Consider the following 15361-nt stretch of genomic DNA (forward strand, 5'->3'; position numbering starts at 1 on the left):
TTATAGTAGTTATATTCCTGTATATAGGGGCAGTATTATAGTAGTTATATTCTTGTATATAGGGGCAGTATTATAGTAGTTATATTCCTGTATATAGGAGCAGTATTATAGTAGTTATATTCCTGTATATAGGAGCAGTATTATAATAGTTATATTCTTGTATATAGGAGCAGTATTATAGTAGTTATATTCTTGTGTATATAGGAGCAGTATTATAGTAGTTATATTCCTGTATATAGGGGCAGTATTATAGTAGTTATATTCTTGTATATAGGAGCAGTATTATAGTAGTTATATTCTTGTATATAGGAGGCAGTATTATAGTAGTTATATTCTTGTATATAGGGGCAGTATTATAGTAGTTATATTCTTGTATATAGGAGCAGTATTATAGTAGTTATATTCTTGTATATAGGAGCAGTATTATAGTAGTTATATTCTTGTATATAGGGAGCAGTATTATAGTAGTTATATTCATGTATATAGGAGCAGTATTATAGTAGTTATATTCATGTATATAGGAGCAGTATTATAGTAGTTATATTCTTGTATATAGGAGGCAGTATTATAGTAGTTATATTCCTGTATATAGGGGGCAGTATTATAGTAGTTATATCCTTGTATATAGGAAGCAGTATTATAGTAGTTATATTCTTGTATATAGGGAGCAGTATTATAGTAGTTATATCCTTGTATATAGGGGGCAGTATTATAGTAGTTATTGTAGGACACGTGTTCTCTCCATCCTCTGTGTACACTGCTGGTTTTATGAATGTGTTGCAGTTAATGACAATCTATGGAATATAACATAATGCTGTCACCTATTGCTCATTGAGCCGCGATTCCTATTAATTTTCATGAGTCATTCTTTTTGTTTTTTAAACCAGGAGCAGAAAACTACAAGAAAACAAGTAAATTGCTGTCATTTGGATCCATTGTGTCTTAAGCTTTTCTCTTGTTTCGGTTGCAGGTAATTTCCCGGCGGTGACAGCTGAGACATGCGATCGTCAGCCTCCCGGCTCTCCAGTTTTTCATCCAGGGACTCATTATGGACCCGGTAGGTGACCTGGTATTGCTGAGACCATTTGTGTCCATACACAGCAATGACTCATTATCCGTTTCAGGACTAATAGATAGAAGTCCTGGACCTTTTTGGATTTGTTTGGTCTTTGTCCATTGCGGGAGCCCTGGGTTTATCTTTTTGTGTGCTGAGCTGTTCGCACGTGGCATGCGTGGTAGCACACTGTCATGATATTTGTGAGTCATTTATTATCACGTTGTTATAGGAATATATTATGTAAGAAATACAATGGAAGGAACAGTGAGCGGTAATGCAACGCATCATTCAGGTGATAACGTTATATTTCTCCTTCTATGTACACGACTTTCCGTGCCCCATACTAATGATGAACCCATAGACCCTGCAACATTTCAAGGCACCGAGTACACCTGTGAAAGTTTTATCAAGTTGTAAGGGCAAAGCCCACATGTTTTCAAATCAACCGGTGTCAGAAAGTTATACCAATATGTAAATTACTTCTATTAAAAATTCTCAAGCCTTCCAGTACGTATCAGCTGCTGCATGTCCTGCAGGAAGTAGTTTATTTTTTTCCATCTGACAAAGTGATCTCTGCTGCCACCTCTGTCCATGTCAGGAACTGTCTAGAGTAGTAGCAAATCCCCATAGAAAACCTCTCCTTCTTTGGACAGTTCCTGACTGAGGTGGCAGCAGAGAGCACTGTGTCAGACTGGAGAGAATACACCAATTCCTGCAGGACATACAGCAGCTGATAAGTATTGGAAGACTTGAGATTTTTTTCCTTTTTTAACAGAAGTAATTTACAAATCTATATAACTTTCTGACACCAGTCTATTTGGAAAGAATAAGTTAGCAAACAGATAAGGAGAAGACAGCCCTCACCTGTCTATGAAGTAGGGTCAAGGATGGGAGGGGGAGCAAGGATATGCTACAACCCTCAGCACTTCAGGAGCTTGACCACAGAATAATTTTTCCAAGAGACAGTACACTTTTTAGTCTTCATAGTGAATGAGTAAAACTGCTTATAAGTATGCAGTAAGCTCCCTCTAGTGGTGGCTTCAGGCAGACAGAGCTTTGTTGTTTATCTATAGGCTCAGAATGTCGGCACTTAAACTGACCTGGTCTTAGTAGGTAGACTTCCCCTTTAAGCTCTGCGGACACTTGACTCCTCTGCTTATTCCATATCTCGGCCCCCAGTCACTCTTTAGATTTTGTTCAGTTTACTAAATAGATATTTCTGGAGCAACAAATTGATGCAGGAATCGATGGCCCCATTTAAGGCCATTATTGGAGGCCGGCGAGATGCGGCTATAATATGGAGATGCTTTACATTACCTCTCCGCGTTTTTAGAACTACTTAGCCGGAGCGGTCTCGGGAGGCGCAGCCCGAGCGCTGGTGTTATGTTCACATAAGAGATCTCGTTTAACTCAGAACAAACAAGTGATTCAACAGATGACTGCGAGGCAACGCAACGTTCCGGCGGGATTTGGAGCAGCCAGGAAGAGCCGACCCTTCCCTGATGAATCTGCCTTTTATCTCTCCGCTCACTAATTATTTATCAGCTTACTTTATAGTTGCCGCTTGGGTACAAACAGCATTATATAGAGCTATCCTTCAAGGTATAGATAGGGAAATTCCTTTAAATCGGCATTTGTTAATCCAGAAAAGAGGAGTATTTTCTAGAACTGGGGTACTCCGGCGAAAATATTTTTCTTTTAAATTATCTGGTTTTAGAAAGTTCTATAGATTTGTCATTTACTTCTAATTAAAAATCTCCAGTACTTATCAGCTGCTGTATGTCCTGCAGAGAGTAGTTTATTTTTTTCAGTCTGACACAGTGCTCTCTGCTGCCACCTCTGTCCATGTCAGGAACTGTCCAGAGCAGTAGCAAATCCCCATAGAAAACCTCTCCTGCTCTGGACAGTTCCTGACATGGACAGAGGTGGCAGCAGAGAGCACTGTGTCAGACTGGAAAGAATACCCCACTTTCTGCAGGACATACAGCAGCTGAAAAGTACTTGAAGATTGGAGATTTTTCAATAGAAATAAATTACAAATCTGTATAACTGTATGAAACCAGTTGATTTGATAGAAAAAAAAGTACCCCTTTAAGAATTTTTTTCCATATGGATTCAGTCTCTAGTACAGATCCCAGCTGAAAGGGTTCTCCAATTTAGATACCTTTTGTGTGAATTGTAAATAAACTCCTTGCCCTGGACGACCTGACCTGTCCTGCATTACAAAACAACAAAAAAATAGCAAAAAAAATTAAATGGGCGGAGTACCCCTTTAATGAGCATCACCTAAACAGCATTGCACACTTGGGCTACGTTATTTCTGTAACCCAGGATGTGGGAGTCGCATCTATGGGGTATTTATGGCATATCCTGTGGACATGGGTGTATTCACTATATATATATATATATATATATATATATATATATATATATATTGCAAAGTGCTGTACTGGATAATCAGTTGTCTGTGTGTGAATGGAGTTGTCTCTGCCCCCTGTATACCTGTATACTCATGTATGCAAACTCCACTTAGCTGACTGGGACAATGGCAGAAAGCTAAATATAGGTAATCTATATGATAATCTGATAATCTATAGGAAATGTATGGTAGCTGCCTACTGTCTCCTCCGCCTGTAGTCCTGGGACTGACTCTTATGTGTAACATGAGGCTTCTGGGCCTATATCAGGGGCACCCATGTACTAAGAAGTGTGGGGCCCCCGGAGTGACTGCTACCCCTGCCACCCTGCTCAATGAATAAGTAACATGTCAAAAGTTTTGCTCAGTGTTTAAATTGATCTCTAGAAATAAGGTGGGAGAAGTGATCTGTGTGTCACGTGACCAGGATGGACTGAACGACAAAGTCTATGAGATGCTCTCTGTTACTTGGACCAATAGCGAGGAAAGAAGCGCTTAACTATGCTCTTCCCTCCCAACGTGTTCTAGCAATTGTTTGGGAACTTAAAGGGGTAATTTACTTAAAGGAGAAGCTCGAAAACTTTTATTAAAGCATTGTATTGCCCCCCCAAAAGTTATACACCGCCCACACAGCTCTGGGAGTCCGGTCGTGACATCACCATTTTATCCAGGAAGTGACCTCACTATTTTTATCCAGGAAGTGACATCACCATGTTATCCAGGAAGTGACCTCACCATGTTATCCAGGAAGTGACATCACCATGTTTATCCAGGAAGTGACGTCACCATGTTATCCGGGAAGTGACATCACCGTGTTATCCGGGAAGTGACATCACCGTGTTATCCAGGAAGTGACATCACCATGTTATCCAGGAAGTGAAGCCTTGATGCAGTAGTAAGTGCAGGGAACAAAGAACTTTATAAGCATTTCCCGTTATAAGTATAGGTTGGGGATTTGTATAACTTTTGGGGGGCAATACAATACTTAAATAAAAATTTTCGCCGGACTTCTCCATGAAATAAAATTACAAATCTTTGGCACTTTCTGACACCAGCTGATCTGGAGTACCCCTTTAGAGCGACTCTGTACCCACAATCTGACCCCCCCCAAACCACTTGTACCTTCGGATAGCTTTTTTTTAATCCCAGATTTGTCCTGGGGTCCGTTCTGCAGGTGATGCAGTTATTGTCCTAAAAAACTACTTTTAAACTTGCATCCCTGTGCCAAACGGGAGTATCTATGCCCTAACTTTGCACCACCCCTCTGTCCCTCCTCCCCACCCTTCTTCTCACTGACATGAGTAATATTGTCATGGTTAACCGAGCAATGATCTTCTTTACCATTATAAGTAGCAGAGTTCAGTCAGTAAAGTAGCAGAGCTGAGCCAGCCATTTAGCAGGGACGGTACCCAAGCTGCTCTTAAAGGGACCGTACCCAAGGTGCTCTTAAAGGGATGGTACCGAAGTCGCTCTTTATGGGGCATTACATAAGTCGCTCTTAAAGGGACGGTACCCAAGTAGCTCTTAAAGGGACGGTACCCAAGTAGCTCTTAAAGGGACGGTACCCAAGTAGCTCTTAAAGGGACGGTACCCAAGTCGCTCTTAAAGGGTCACTACTTAAACTTTTAAAAGGTTTTAAAAGGATGGTACCTAAGTCTCTTTTAAAGGGACAGTACTTAAGCTGGTCCTAAAGGGACAGTATATAGGTCACTGAAAGCGTTGGCACCTAAGTCGCTCCTTAAGGGATTGTATCAAAGTTTCTCTTAAAGGGACTGTACCAAAGTTGCTCTTAAAGGGACTGTACCAAATTGCTTTTTAAGGGACTGTACCAAAGTTGCCCTTAAAGCGACTCTATACCCACAATCTGACACCCCCCCCCCCCCCCCCAAACCACTTGTACCTTTGGATAGCTGCTTTAAATCCAAGATCTGTCCTGGGGTCTGTTCGGCAGGTGATGCAGTTATTGTCCTAAAAACAACTTTTAAACTTGCAGCCCTGTGCCCAACGGAAGTATCTGTGCCCTAACTTTGCACCACCCCTCCGTCCCTCCTCTCCACCCTCTTCTTCATTAGGAATGCCACTGGAACATTCTCTCCTATCTGAACATTGCACAGGTGTCTTAATGATCCAGCCCATGTGCTTGCACTGCTGGCACAGGTGAGGAATAGGAGACAATCTGCCTGGAGCATTCCTAATGATGAGGAGGGCGGGGAGGAGGGACAGAGAGGGTGTGCCAGCCTAATGCATACACAATCTAGACCATGGCTATTTGGCACAGAGCTGCCAGTTTAAAAGTTGTTTTTTAGGACAATAACTGCATCACCTGCCGAACGGACCCCAGGACAGATCTTGGATTAAAAGCAGCTATCTGAGGGTACAAGTGGTTTGGGGGGGACAGATTGTGGGTACAGAGTTGCTTTAAAGGGACTGTACCAAAGTCACTCTTAAAGGGAGGGTATCAAGGGTTTAAGTTTCTCTTAAAGGGAAGTCACTGTTAAAGGGGTTCAAGCACTATGTTTTTCCCTGGAAATACAAATCTAGTCTTATGATGCTATTTGCATATGAACTAACATTTCATTGAAGTTCTCCTTTAATTGCATAGAGCCATTTCCATCATTCAGGTCAGCTAATGGCTCTGGAATTAGCATGGAGAGAAACACTAAAAGCCGATCACTAAAACGTCCTCCAGTAGGAAATAGCAAGGCACATCTGCTCCAAGGCTACTGGCCGCTTAACCACATAGGAAGTCTCATTGATTGCAGCCAATATGGAAGAGATTCCCATAGTGAAGGATTATTAAGATATGCACCAATAAGTGTAATACAGTATACGTACAATAAGTGTAATACAGTATAAGTACAACAAGTATAATACAGGATACAAAAAGTATAATAGAGAATACTAACAAGTATAATACAGTATGCAGTACATAAAAGTATGTACAGTATACATACAATAAGTGTAATACAGTATACTGTACATACAATAATATAATACAAATACATACAAGAAATATAATTCAGCATATATACAATAGGATATGCAAAATAGCTCTCACACCTCTTAAGCAAAGAGATGTTCCTTCAAGTCAAGTCTCGCTCAGTCAAGGAGCCTTAGAACACTGACTGGGAATTTTATGCCAAGCCAAACAATCTCTCCTATAGGAAAGATTTCCCATCTGCAGACAGCTGTTTCAGGGTTTTTGCCCCTCATCAGTGCAGAGCAGGGTGTTGGTTGGCTAGTGAGAGGTCTATCAACATGGGTCAAAGGGGTAGTGACTCTCCTTAAGGAGAGCCCGTCATAAAGGCGTGTGGAGACTTACAGACCATTGCTGCTCTACTGAGAATTCTGGGAAGAGCTATTTTGCATATCCTTTCTTCCCAGAATTCTCAGTGGAGCAGCAATGGTCTGTACATCTTTATGATGAGCTCTCCTTAAGGAGAGTCATTACCCCTTTGACCCATATATACAATACAGTATACAATAGGTATAATGCAGTACACATACAAAATAATACAGCATATATACAATAAGTATAATGCAGTACACATACAATAAGTATAATACAGTATACATACAATAAGTATAATACAGTATACATACAATAAGTATAATATAGTAAAAATACAATAAGTAAAATGCACTACACACAATAAGTATAATACAATATACATACAATAAGTATCACACATCATACATACAAAAGGTATAATACAGTATACATACATATAAGATATATATACATATAAGAAGTATAATACAGTATATGTACAAAAAGTATAATACAGCATAAATACAAAAATACACAGCATAATACACAGGCGTATACCTAGGGGGCCATAGGCCTCATACTATACCACAGCTTCTTTATACTGAGCATGCGTTACTTAAAATCCAATGCGGATGTATTACTTAAACACCCTATGGTGAAAATATTTAAACAACATGTTTCTGTATCATTTGAACACTTCATGATGGTGTGGGTGTATTTATTGAGCACTGTATGATGGTGTGGGTGTATTTATTGAGCACTGTATGATGGTGTGGGTGTATTTATTGAGCACTGTATGATGGTGTGGGTGTATTTATTGAGCACTGTATGATGGTGTGGGTGTATTTATTGAGCACTGTATGATGGTGTGGGTGTATTTATTGAACACTGTATGATGGTGTGGGTGTATTTATTGAACACTGTATGATGGTGTGGGTGTATTCATTGAATACTGATGGTGTGGGTGTATTTATTGAGCACTGTATGATGGTGTGGGTGTATTCATTGAATACTGATGGTGTGGGTGTATTTATTGAGCACTCTATGATGGTGTGGGTGTATTTATTGAATACTGTATGGATGTCTTTGAGTATTGTATCATGCTGTTACTTGAATACTGTATGGCTGTAGTATTTACACACTGTACTATTGTATTATGTGAACATTGTAGGTGATATTATTTGAGCATTGTACGGTGATATTATTTGAGCACTGTGAGGCTGTAATATTTACAAACTATATATGGTTGTATTATTTGAGCACTGTGTGACTATTATTTGACCAATGTAGGTGTATTATTTGAGTACTGAATGGCTGTAGTATTTACGCACTGTACGGTTGTATTATTTGAGCACTGTGTGGCAGTATTATATACACACTGTACGGTTGTATTATGTGAGCATTGTAGGTGATATTATTTGAGCATTGTAATGTGATATTATTTGAGCACTGTGTGGCTGTATTATTTACACACTATACGGTTGTATTATTTGAGCACTGTGTGACTGTATTATTTGAGCATTGTAGGTGTATTATTGGTTGAGCATGGGACTCTGTTAGCTATATACATCTCTTATGACTTATTATTCACGTCATCACTCCTATGTTCAGACCCCTCTCCATATATATATATATATATATATATATATATATATATATATATATATACACACATATACACACACTGACTGACTGGTGTGATACCTGACATGGGGACCAGAGGTGTTGGTCCTTAGTATTCCCAGTATCTCCAGCTTGTTGGTGTCTGTACAGGAAACAGCTGGTGCTTAGAAAGTTTAGGTTTCAATTAATACAAGAAGAGAAGAAACAACAGGAAACGATGAGTCAGCGGATTCATCATGTGACATTACATTCGGCTTGTTTACTCCATAAAGCCATCTCCAATGTCATCCATGTAGTAAATTACACGTTGCAGGACGGGGACCCGAATTGCAGTTGTTTTCCCTCCATGAACTGAGATGATCCTGTGCTGTGAGATAAGTGCAGACATGTGTAACACACGTCAGGAACCTGGATCCAATTATCCTGTGCATTACATCCATTGGTTTCTATTAGGGTGCATGGCCAAGAGCGTTCTTGCTGGAAGTGATTGAAGAATTGCACGGCTCTACCTAAGCCGAGAGGAATGTAGCAAATGGAGAAACCAAAGACTCCATGTTACTGGGTCATAACACCACATTGCATCATATCACCCCCGGAATAGTCAGAATCACCCTTTAAAGGGGTTATTCACCAAAATTTTTTTCCTTCAAATTAACTGGTCCCAGAAAGTGCCAGAGATTTGTAATTTACTTCTATTTAAAAAAAAAAAAAAAAAAAAAATCTCCAGTCTTCCAGTACTTATCAGCTGCTGTATGTCCTGCAGGAAGTGGTGTATTCTTTTCAGTGCTCTCTGTTGCCACCTCTGTCCATGTCAGGAACTGTCCAGAGCAGCAGCAAATTCTCCTCTCTGGACAGTTCCTGACAGAGGTGGCAGCATAGAGCACTGTGTCAGACTGCAGAGAGTACACCGCTTCCTGCAGGACATACAGCAGCTGATAAGTACTGGAAGACTGGATATTTTAAATAGAAGAAAATTACAAATCTGTATAGGTTTCTGAGAACTGAGCTGTAAAACCACACCCAAACTGAGGACAGGGGTGGCACTGTTTCAGTTTTTCTAATCCTAGAGAAACCCTTTAACTGAGAGGTGAAGTGTATGATCACATTATCAGCCCTGCATTGTGTTATTGTAATGGAGCTATATAAAACCCATCATCGTAATAAATCTGCATGAAGTAGTGAGCGGCTCGGCATCATCCCAGCACTGAGCACTGATCGTCCCCATGTGTAATACAGGCAGCGCCGAGACTCGGAAGCTATCTTGCTTCTAGTGTTGCATTCTGCATATAGTCCTGTATACTATAGGGCAGGGGTAGTGAACCTTGGGTCTCTCCAGCTGTTGCAAAACTACAACTCCCATCATGCCTGGACAGCCAAAGCTTTAGCTTTGGCTGTCCAGACATGGTGGGAGTTGTAGTTTTGCAACAGCTGGAGACCCAAGGTTCCCTACCCCAGCTATAGGGCTTGCAGTGGGGGCTGACGGTCACTAAAGGCCTTTGAAGGGTTTCTTTGCACAGTCCCTGTTTGTTAGGGCTCCATTACACAAGACTATTATCAACCAATATTGCCCCTTGTAATAGAGCCAGTGATCAGCCCTCATGGTTGTAAGTGTTCACATTTCCTGCAGCGCCACCACAGGGGAAATAAAGTATTACACAGTGCCCATTCACATCAATGGGACATCTGTGTGGTGGTCACCAGTCATGCACAGCCAGCACTCCATCTATTCTCTATGGGGCCCAAGCCGTCCCCTCCCTCTCCCTGTATAGTGAATTCCCCCGCCATAGAAGTCAATAGGTCAATTTCAGGCGAAGGTTTTCGTGTCCGTGCAGTAAAGCTGTGTTATAGATCAGTATTTTGACTTTCATTGACTTCTATGGGGAGAATGCATTCGCTGGTGCGGAGCCATAAATTATTCAGGCGGTTGTAAAACCTGCTGAATTCTCAGCCAATCCCCTGATGGGCAACAATTTCTGCTCATCCGTAGATGTGGACTGGAAGGGGGAAACTTGCAGAAACTATGAACGTGCTAGAAACTATTCTGGTTTACTTCATCCTTATCCCGTCCTAACTGAGTACCGACACCATCAGTGCCGCCACATATCTGTGCCACCATAGTACTATGTCCTGTCAGCATCGCAATCAGGAGGCTGGTAAATAGCACACAGTATATGCTCTTCCTATACGGTATCAGTGTAGACCAGTGTTTTCCAACATGTGATTCTTCAACGACAACTCCCATCATGCACAGACAGACGAAAGCTACCCATGCATGATAAGAGTGGTAGTTTTGCAACTGCTTTTTTTCTTTCAAATCAATTGGTGTCTGAAAGTTATATAGATTCGTAATTTATTTACTATTTAAAAATTTCCAGTTTTCCCATACTTAACAGCTGCTGTATGTCCTGCAGGAAGTGGTGTATTCTCTCCAGTATGACAATGTTCCCCCCACCCATGCCAGACCCGGAAGTGTAGTGCTCTATACTCACCTGATTCGTGTCGACGCCGTCCACCATCTTGTTACACTGATGTCATCTTCGGACGGCCGAACCACTCCGACCGTCCCTTGTGTGGGCCCCCCTCTGTCGCGTCATCAGCTGCTCAGCCACGATCAGCTGAGCATAACTGGGCTCAGCCAATCGCAGAGGGGGCCGGCACGAGGGACAGTCGGAGCGGTTCGGCCGTCCGTCCGAAGATGACATCAGTGTAACAAGATGGAGGACGGGGGTCAACATGAATCAGGTGAGTATAGAGCACCACACTTCCGGGCCTAGCGTGGGTGGAGGGGAACACGGGGAAGGGGGCCATTCACTAACATAACATACATTACAAAGTTGTATAACTTTGTAATGTGTGTTATTTAGTGAATAATTGTTTACCGCCGCACTACCCCTTTAAAGAGGACCTGTCACCACCCGTGCCGGGTTGACAGGCTCCCGGCCCCTCCGCTAGAGCACCTTATACGTACCTGATAGCGCCGGGTCCCGCTTCTTGACACGGTCGGGTGACGGAGATTTCAGCGCCCGAAGCCCGGCGTGCGCGCTCCTGAGATGAGTCCAACTCTCATAGAGAATGACTGGTGAGTCCGACTCTCCGTCATTCTCTATGAGCATTGGACTCATCTCAGGAGCATGCGCAGCGGGCTTCGGGCGCTAAAATCTCGTCACCCGACCGTCTCAAGAAGCGGGACCCAGCGCGATCAGGTACGTATAGATGCTCTAGCTGGGGGTTGGGAGCCTGTCACCCCGGCACTGGGGGTGACAGGTTCCCTTTAAGGCCCTATTCCACAGAAAGATTATCGGACGTATTCGGCCGTTACGGGTGATAATCGTCCCGTGGAATAGAAGGCAACGATCAGCCGACATTGTTCATGTCGGCTGATCGTTGCAGTCGTTAGTTTTTCAAACATGTGACTGTGATAGCAGCGATCTGCTGCCGTCGCTCCATGGAATAGAAGCAGTGGCAGCAGACCACCACTATTCTCTATGGCTGCCCGGGCAATCTAGCCATCACCCGGGCAGCCCCCCCCCCCCCACACAGCTCCCCGCAGCCCCTCCTGTACTCACCTGCTCGCTTCTGCCGCGTGTAATAGCGGCGTTAGCGAGCGGGAATGAGGTGCAAACAAGGGCTAATAGTGCTCATAGTCGCTTTGTGGAATTGGGGCTTTAGTCTCTGGAGGACCCCAAAGTTGTCCGTCCATGATGGGAGTTGTAGTTTTGCTCCAGGTTGGAGAACACCAATGTAGATCATCGTTGATGCTGGGAGTTGTAGTCTTGCAGCAGATGAGGAGCCGCAGATCGGAAGATCAATGAAGATGAATTCATCGCCCACCGTTGCTCCAGCAGGGATAGGGATGATGTGGCATCTAGTCATAGCGCCAATGTGCTGCCGCCAGCAGCTGTACCAATGAGCCCCAAGGTGCTGCCGCCTCATCTGCTCCCCCCGACCTCGGCTCTGCTGCTTAGTAGAAGGAGGAGGATTATTCTAATGACACAACTAACAGAACAGCAGGATACGGCAGCCGACTATTTGTTACTCTGTAATCCAGTTATTAGCAGACTTACTCATACACCGGGGAACAATAACCTGCTGCAAATGACTGAGCCATGGAAGACGACGCGGCACATGTACATTGTGGGATATTCTACACACTATATATTAGCAGCATATATCAGGTGGATTAGCTATCTGTTACCACTATAAGCACGTCTAGCTGCAGTGTAAAGCATGGGGGGCAGACTTCCAATAGACAATGCAGCTTAAAGGGGAACTGCAGTGATTGTTTTTTCTTTTAAATCAGTTGGTGTCAGAAAGTTATACAGATTCGTAATTTACTTCTATTTAAAAATCTCCCATCTTCCAGTACTTATAAGTTGCTGTATGTTCTGCAGGAAGTGATGTATTCTTTCCAGTCTGACACAGTGCTCTCTGCTGCCACCTCTGTCCATGTCAGGAACTGTCCAGAGCAGCAAATCCCCATAGAAATCCTCTCCTGCTCTGGACAGTTCCTGACATAAACAGAGGTGGCAGCAGAGAGCGCTGTGTCAGACTGAAAAGAATACGTCACTTTCTGCAGGACATACAGTAGATAATAAGTACTGGAAGTCTGAAGATTTTAAATAGAAGTAAATTACAAATCTATATAACTTTCTGACATTAGTTGATTTAAAAGGAATTTTCGCCCAGAGCTAAGCTAAGAATACGATTTTAAAGGGGACAACATAATCTCCAGGATTAGAAAAAAATGGCTGCCTTTTTCCAAGCTGTGCACAGGCTGTGTGTGGTATTGCAGCCTAGCACATAGCTGAAATGCAGTACCAGACATGATCAGTACACAAGGGTGGCACTGTTCTTGGGGAAAAAACAGCTCCTTCTATTTTCAATGCTATATATTCCCTTCAAGTACTGCATTAAAGAGGTTGCAATGCACAAGCCATCCCCTTGTTCTGTTGATTATTGGAGGCCCCACTGATCCTTAAAGGAAATTACCAAGAAACTAGAGATGAGCGAACCGGGTTCGAGTCGATCCGAACCCGAACGTTCGGTATTTGATTAGCGGCAGCTGCAGAACTTGGATAAAGCTCTAAGGTTGTCTGGAAAACATGGATACAGCCAATGACTATATCCATGTTTTCCATATAGCCTTAGGGCTTTATCCAACTTCAGCAGCCACCGCCAATCAAATGCCGAAAGTTCGGGTTTGGATGGACTCGAGCATGCTCCAGGTTCGCTCATCTCTACTTTTAAATCAACTGGTTTCAGAAAGTTCTACAGATTTGTAATTTACTTCTATTTAAAAAATCTCCAGTCTTCTCATACTTATCAGCTGCTGTATGTCCTGCGGAAAAGTGGTGGATTCTTTTCAGTCTGACACAGGATCCAGTTTTTCCAAGCACCCGGGGAGGAGCGGCAGTCACTTAAAAGGCAGCAGTCAGTTAAAAGGCAGCAGTTGATGAGCAAATTGCACAGATAACTAAGCGCTTCACTTTGTTATTAGTGTAAATTCTCTCATCTCTACTGGTAGGTGCAGCGAGCATTTCCTAATCTACCACAGACCTATCTGCTGGCTGATCCCCACTGATACTCCAGGTGCCATGAATCCTCATCCCTCCCTGCAGATGAGTCAACAGCCAGAAATGGAACTGGATTCCATCTAATAGTTCTGTCTACAGCTTTAATGTGCCGCAATTATGATAATTGTGGTCAATGACAACAAAGGATTTATCATGGCTGCAACATAACTGCACCGTGACACTTCATGCAGGAGACAGCGCTACAATCAGGAACAGTCACTGTGCAAGTATGCTTAACACTTTCCTGCTCTGCGCAGCACATGTATTACAGAGCACAGCAGTAGTATATGTAGTAGGGATGGTGCGAACCCTCCGAGGTTCGGGTTCGTATGAACCTGAACGCTCGGCATCAGATTCCCGCTGTCTGCCCGCTCCCTGGAGCGGGTGGATACAGCCGGAGGACCGCCTGGAAAACTGGGATACAGTCTATGGATGGATCTGCCAGCTACACGGAGCGGGCAGACAGCGGGAACTCGGTTCGGACCATCCCTAATATGTAGTTATATTCTTGTATATAGAGAACAGTATTATAGTGTTTATATTCCTGTCTATAGGAGGCAGTATTATAGTAGTTATATTCCTGTATATAGGAGCAGTATTATAGTAGTTATATTCCTGTATATAGGAGCAGTATTATAGTAGTTATATTCTTGTATATAGGAGCAGTATTATAGTAGTTATATTCCTGTATATAGGAGCAGTATTATAGTAGTTATATTCCTGTATATAGGAGCAGTATTATAGTAGTTATATTCTTGTATATAGGAGCAGTATTATAGTAGTTATATTCCTGTATATAGGGAGCAGTATTATAGTAGTTATATTCCTGTATATAGGAGCCAGTATTATAGTAGTTATATTCTTGTATATAGGAGCAGTATTATAGTAGGTATATTCCTGTATATAGGAGCAGTATTATAGTAGTTATATTCCTGTATATAGGAGCAGTATTATAATAGTTATATTCCTGTATATAGGAGCAGTATTATAATAGTTATATTCCTGTATATAGGAACAGTATTATAATAGTTATATTCCTGTATATAGGAACAGTATTATAGTAGTTATATTCTTGTATATAGGAGCAGTATTATAGTAGTTATATTCTTGTATATAGGAGCAGTATTATAGTAGTTATATTCTTGTATATAGGAGGCAGTATTATAGTAGTTATATTCTTGTATATAGGAGCAGTATTATAGTAGTTATATGCACAAGCAGGTAGATGTGTTGGCACTATCAAAATCCTGTGGTAATCTGAGGCTGTTTCAGTGTGCAGAAAAACTTTATGTGATGGGGAGCACTGTGGTCTTAAAAGCTGAGTGCTCTCAGCAACATCATAGCATCACAGTGGTGCTCAGCGTAAATGAGAAAACAGTTCATTTAATCAGCACAAGCCATTGAGAAAGGACAAGCCAGCG

The 15361-nt window shown here is 42.2% G+C and overlaps 1 protein-coding gene across 2 annotated transcripts in view; it reads left to right on the forward strand.

The window, feature by feature from the left end:
* Positions 1–15361, forward strand: part of ASAP1 (ArfGAP with SH3 domain, ankyrin repeat and PH domain 1) — a 151946-nt gene that overhangs the window by 20473 nt on the left and 116112 nt on the right. For both annotated transcript variants that reach the window (XM_069957090.1, XM_069957092.1), the window contains exon 2: positions 971–1057. In XM_069957090.1, coding sequence (XP_069813191.1) covers positions 999–1057 — 59 coding nt within the window. In that variant the 5' untranslated portion in view covers positions 971–998. The remainder of the gene's footprint in view (positions 1–970; positions 1058–15361) is intronic.

Source organism: Dendropsophus ebraccatus, chromosome 2 (genome assembly GCF_027789765.1).
Source record: "Dendropsophus ebraccatus isolate aDenEbr1 chromosome 2, aDenEbr1.pat, whole genome shotgun sequence".
Classification (NCBI taxonomy): Eukaryota; Metazoa; Chordata; class Amphibia; order Anura; family Hylidae; genus Dendropsophus; species Dendropsophus ebraccatus.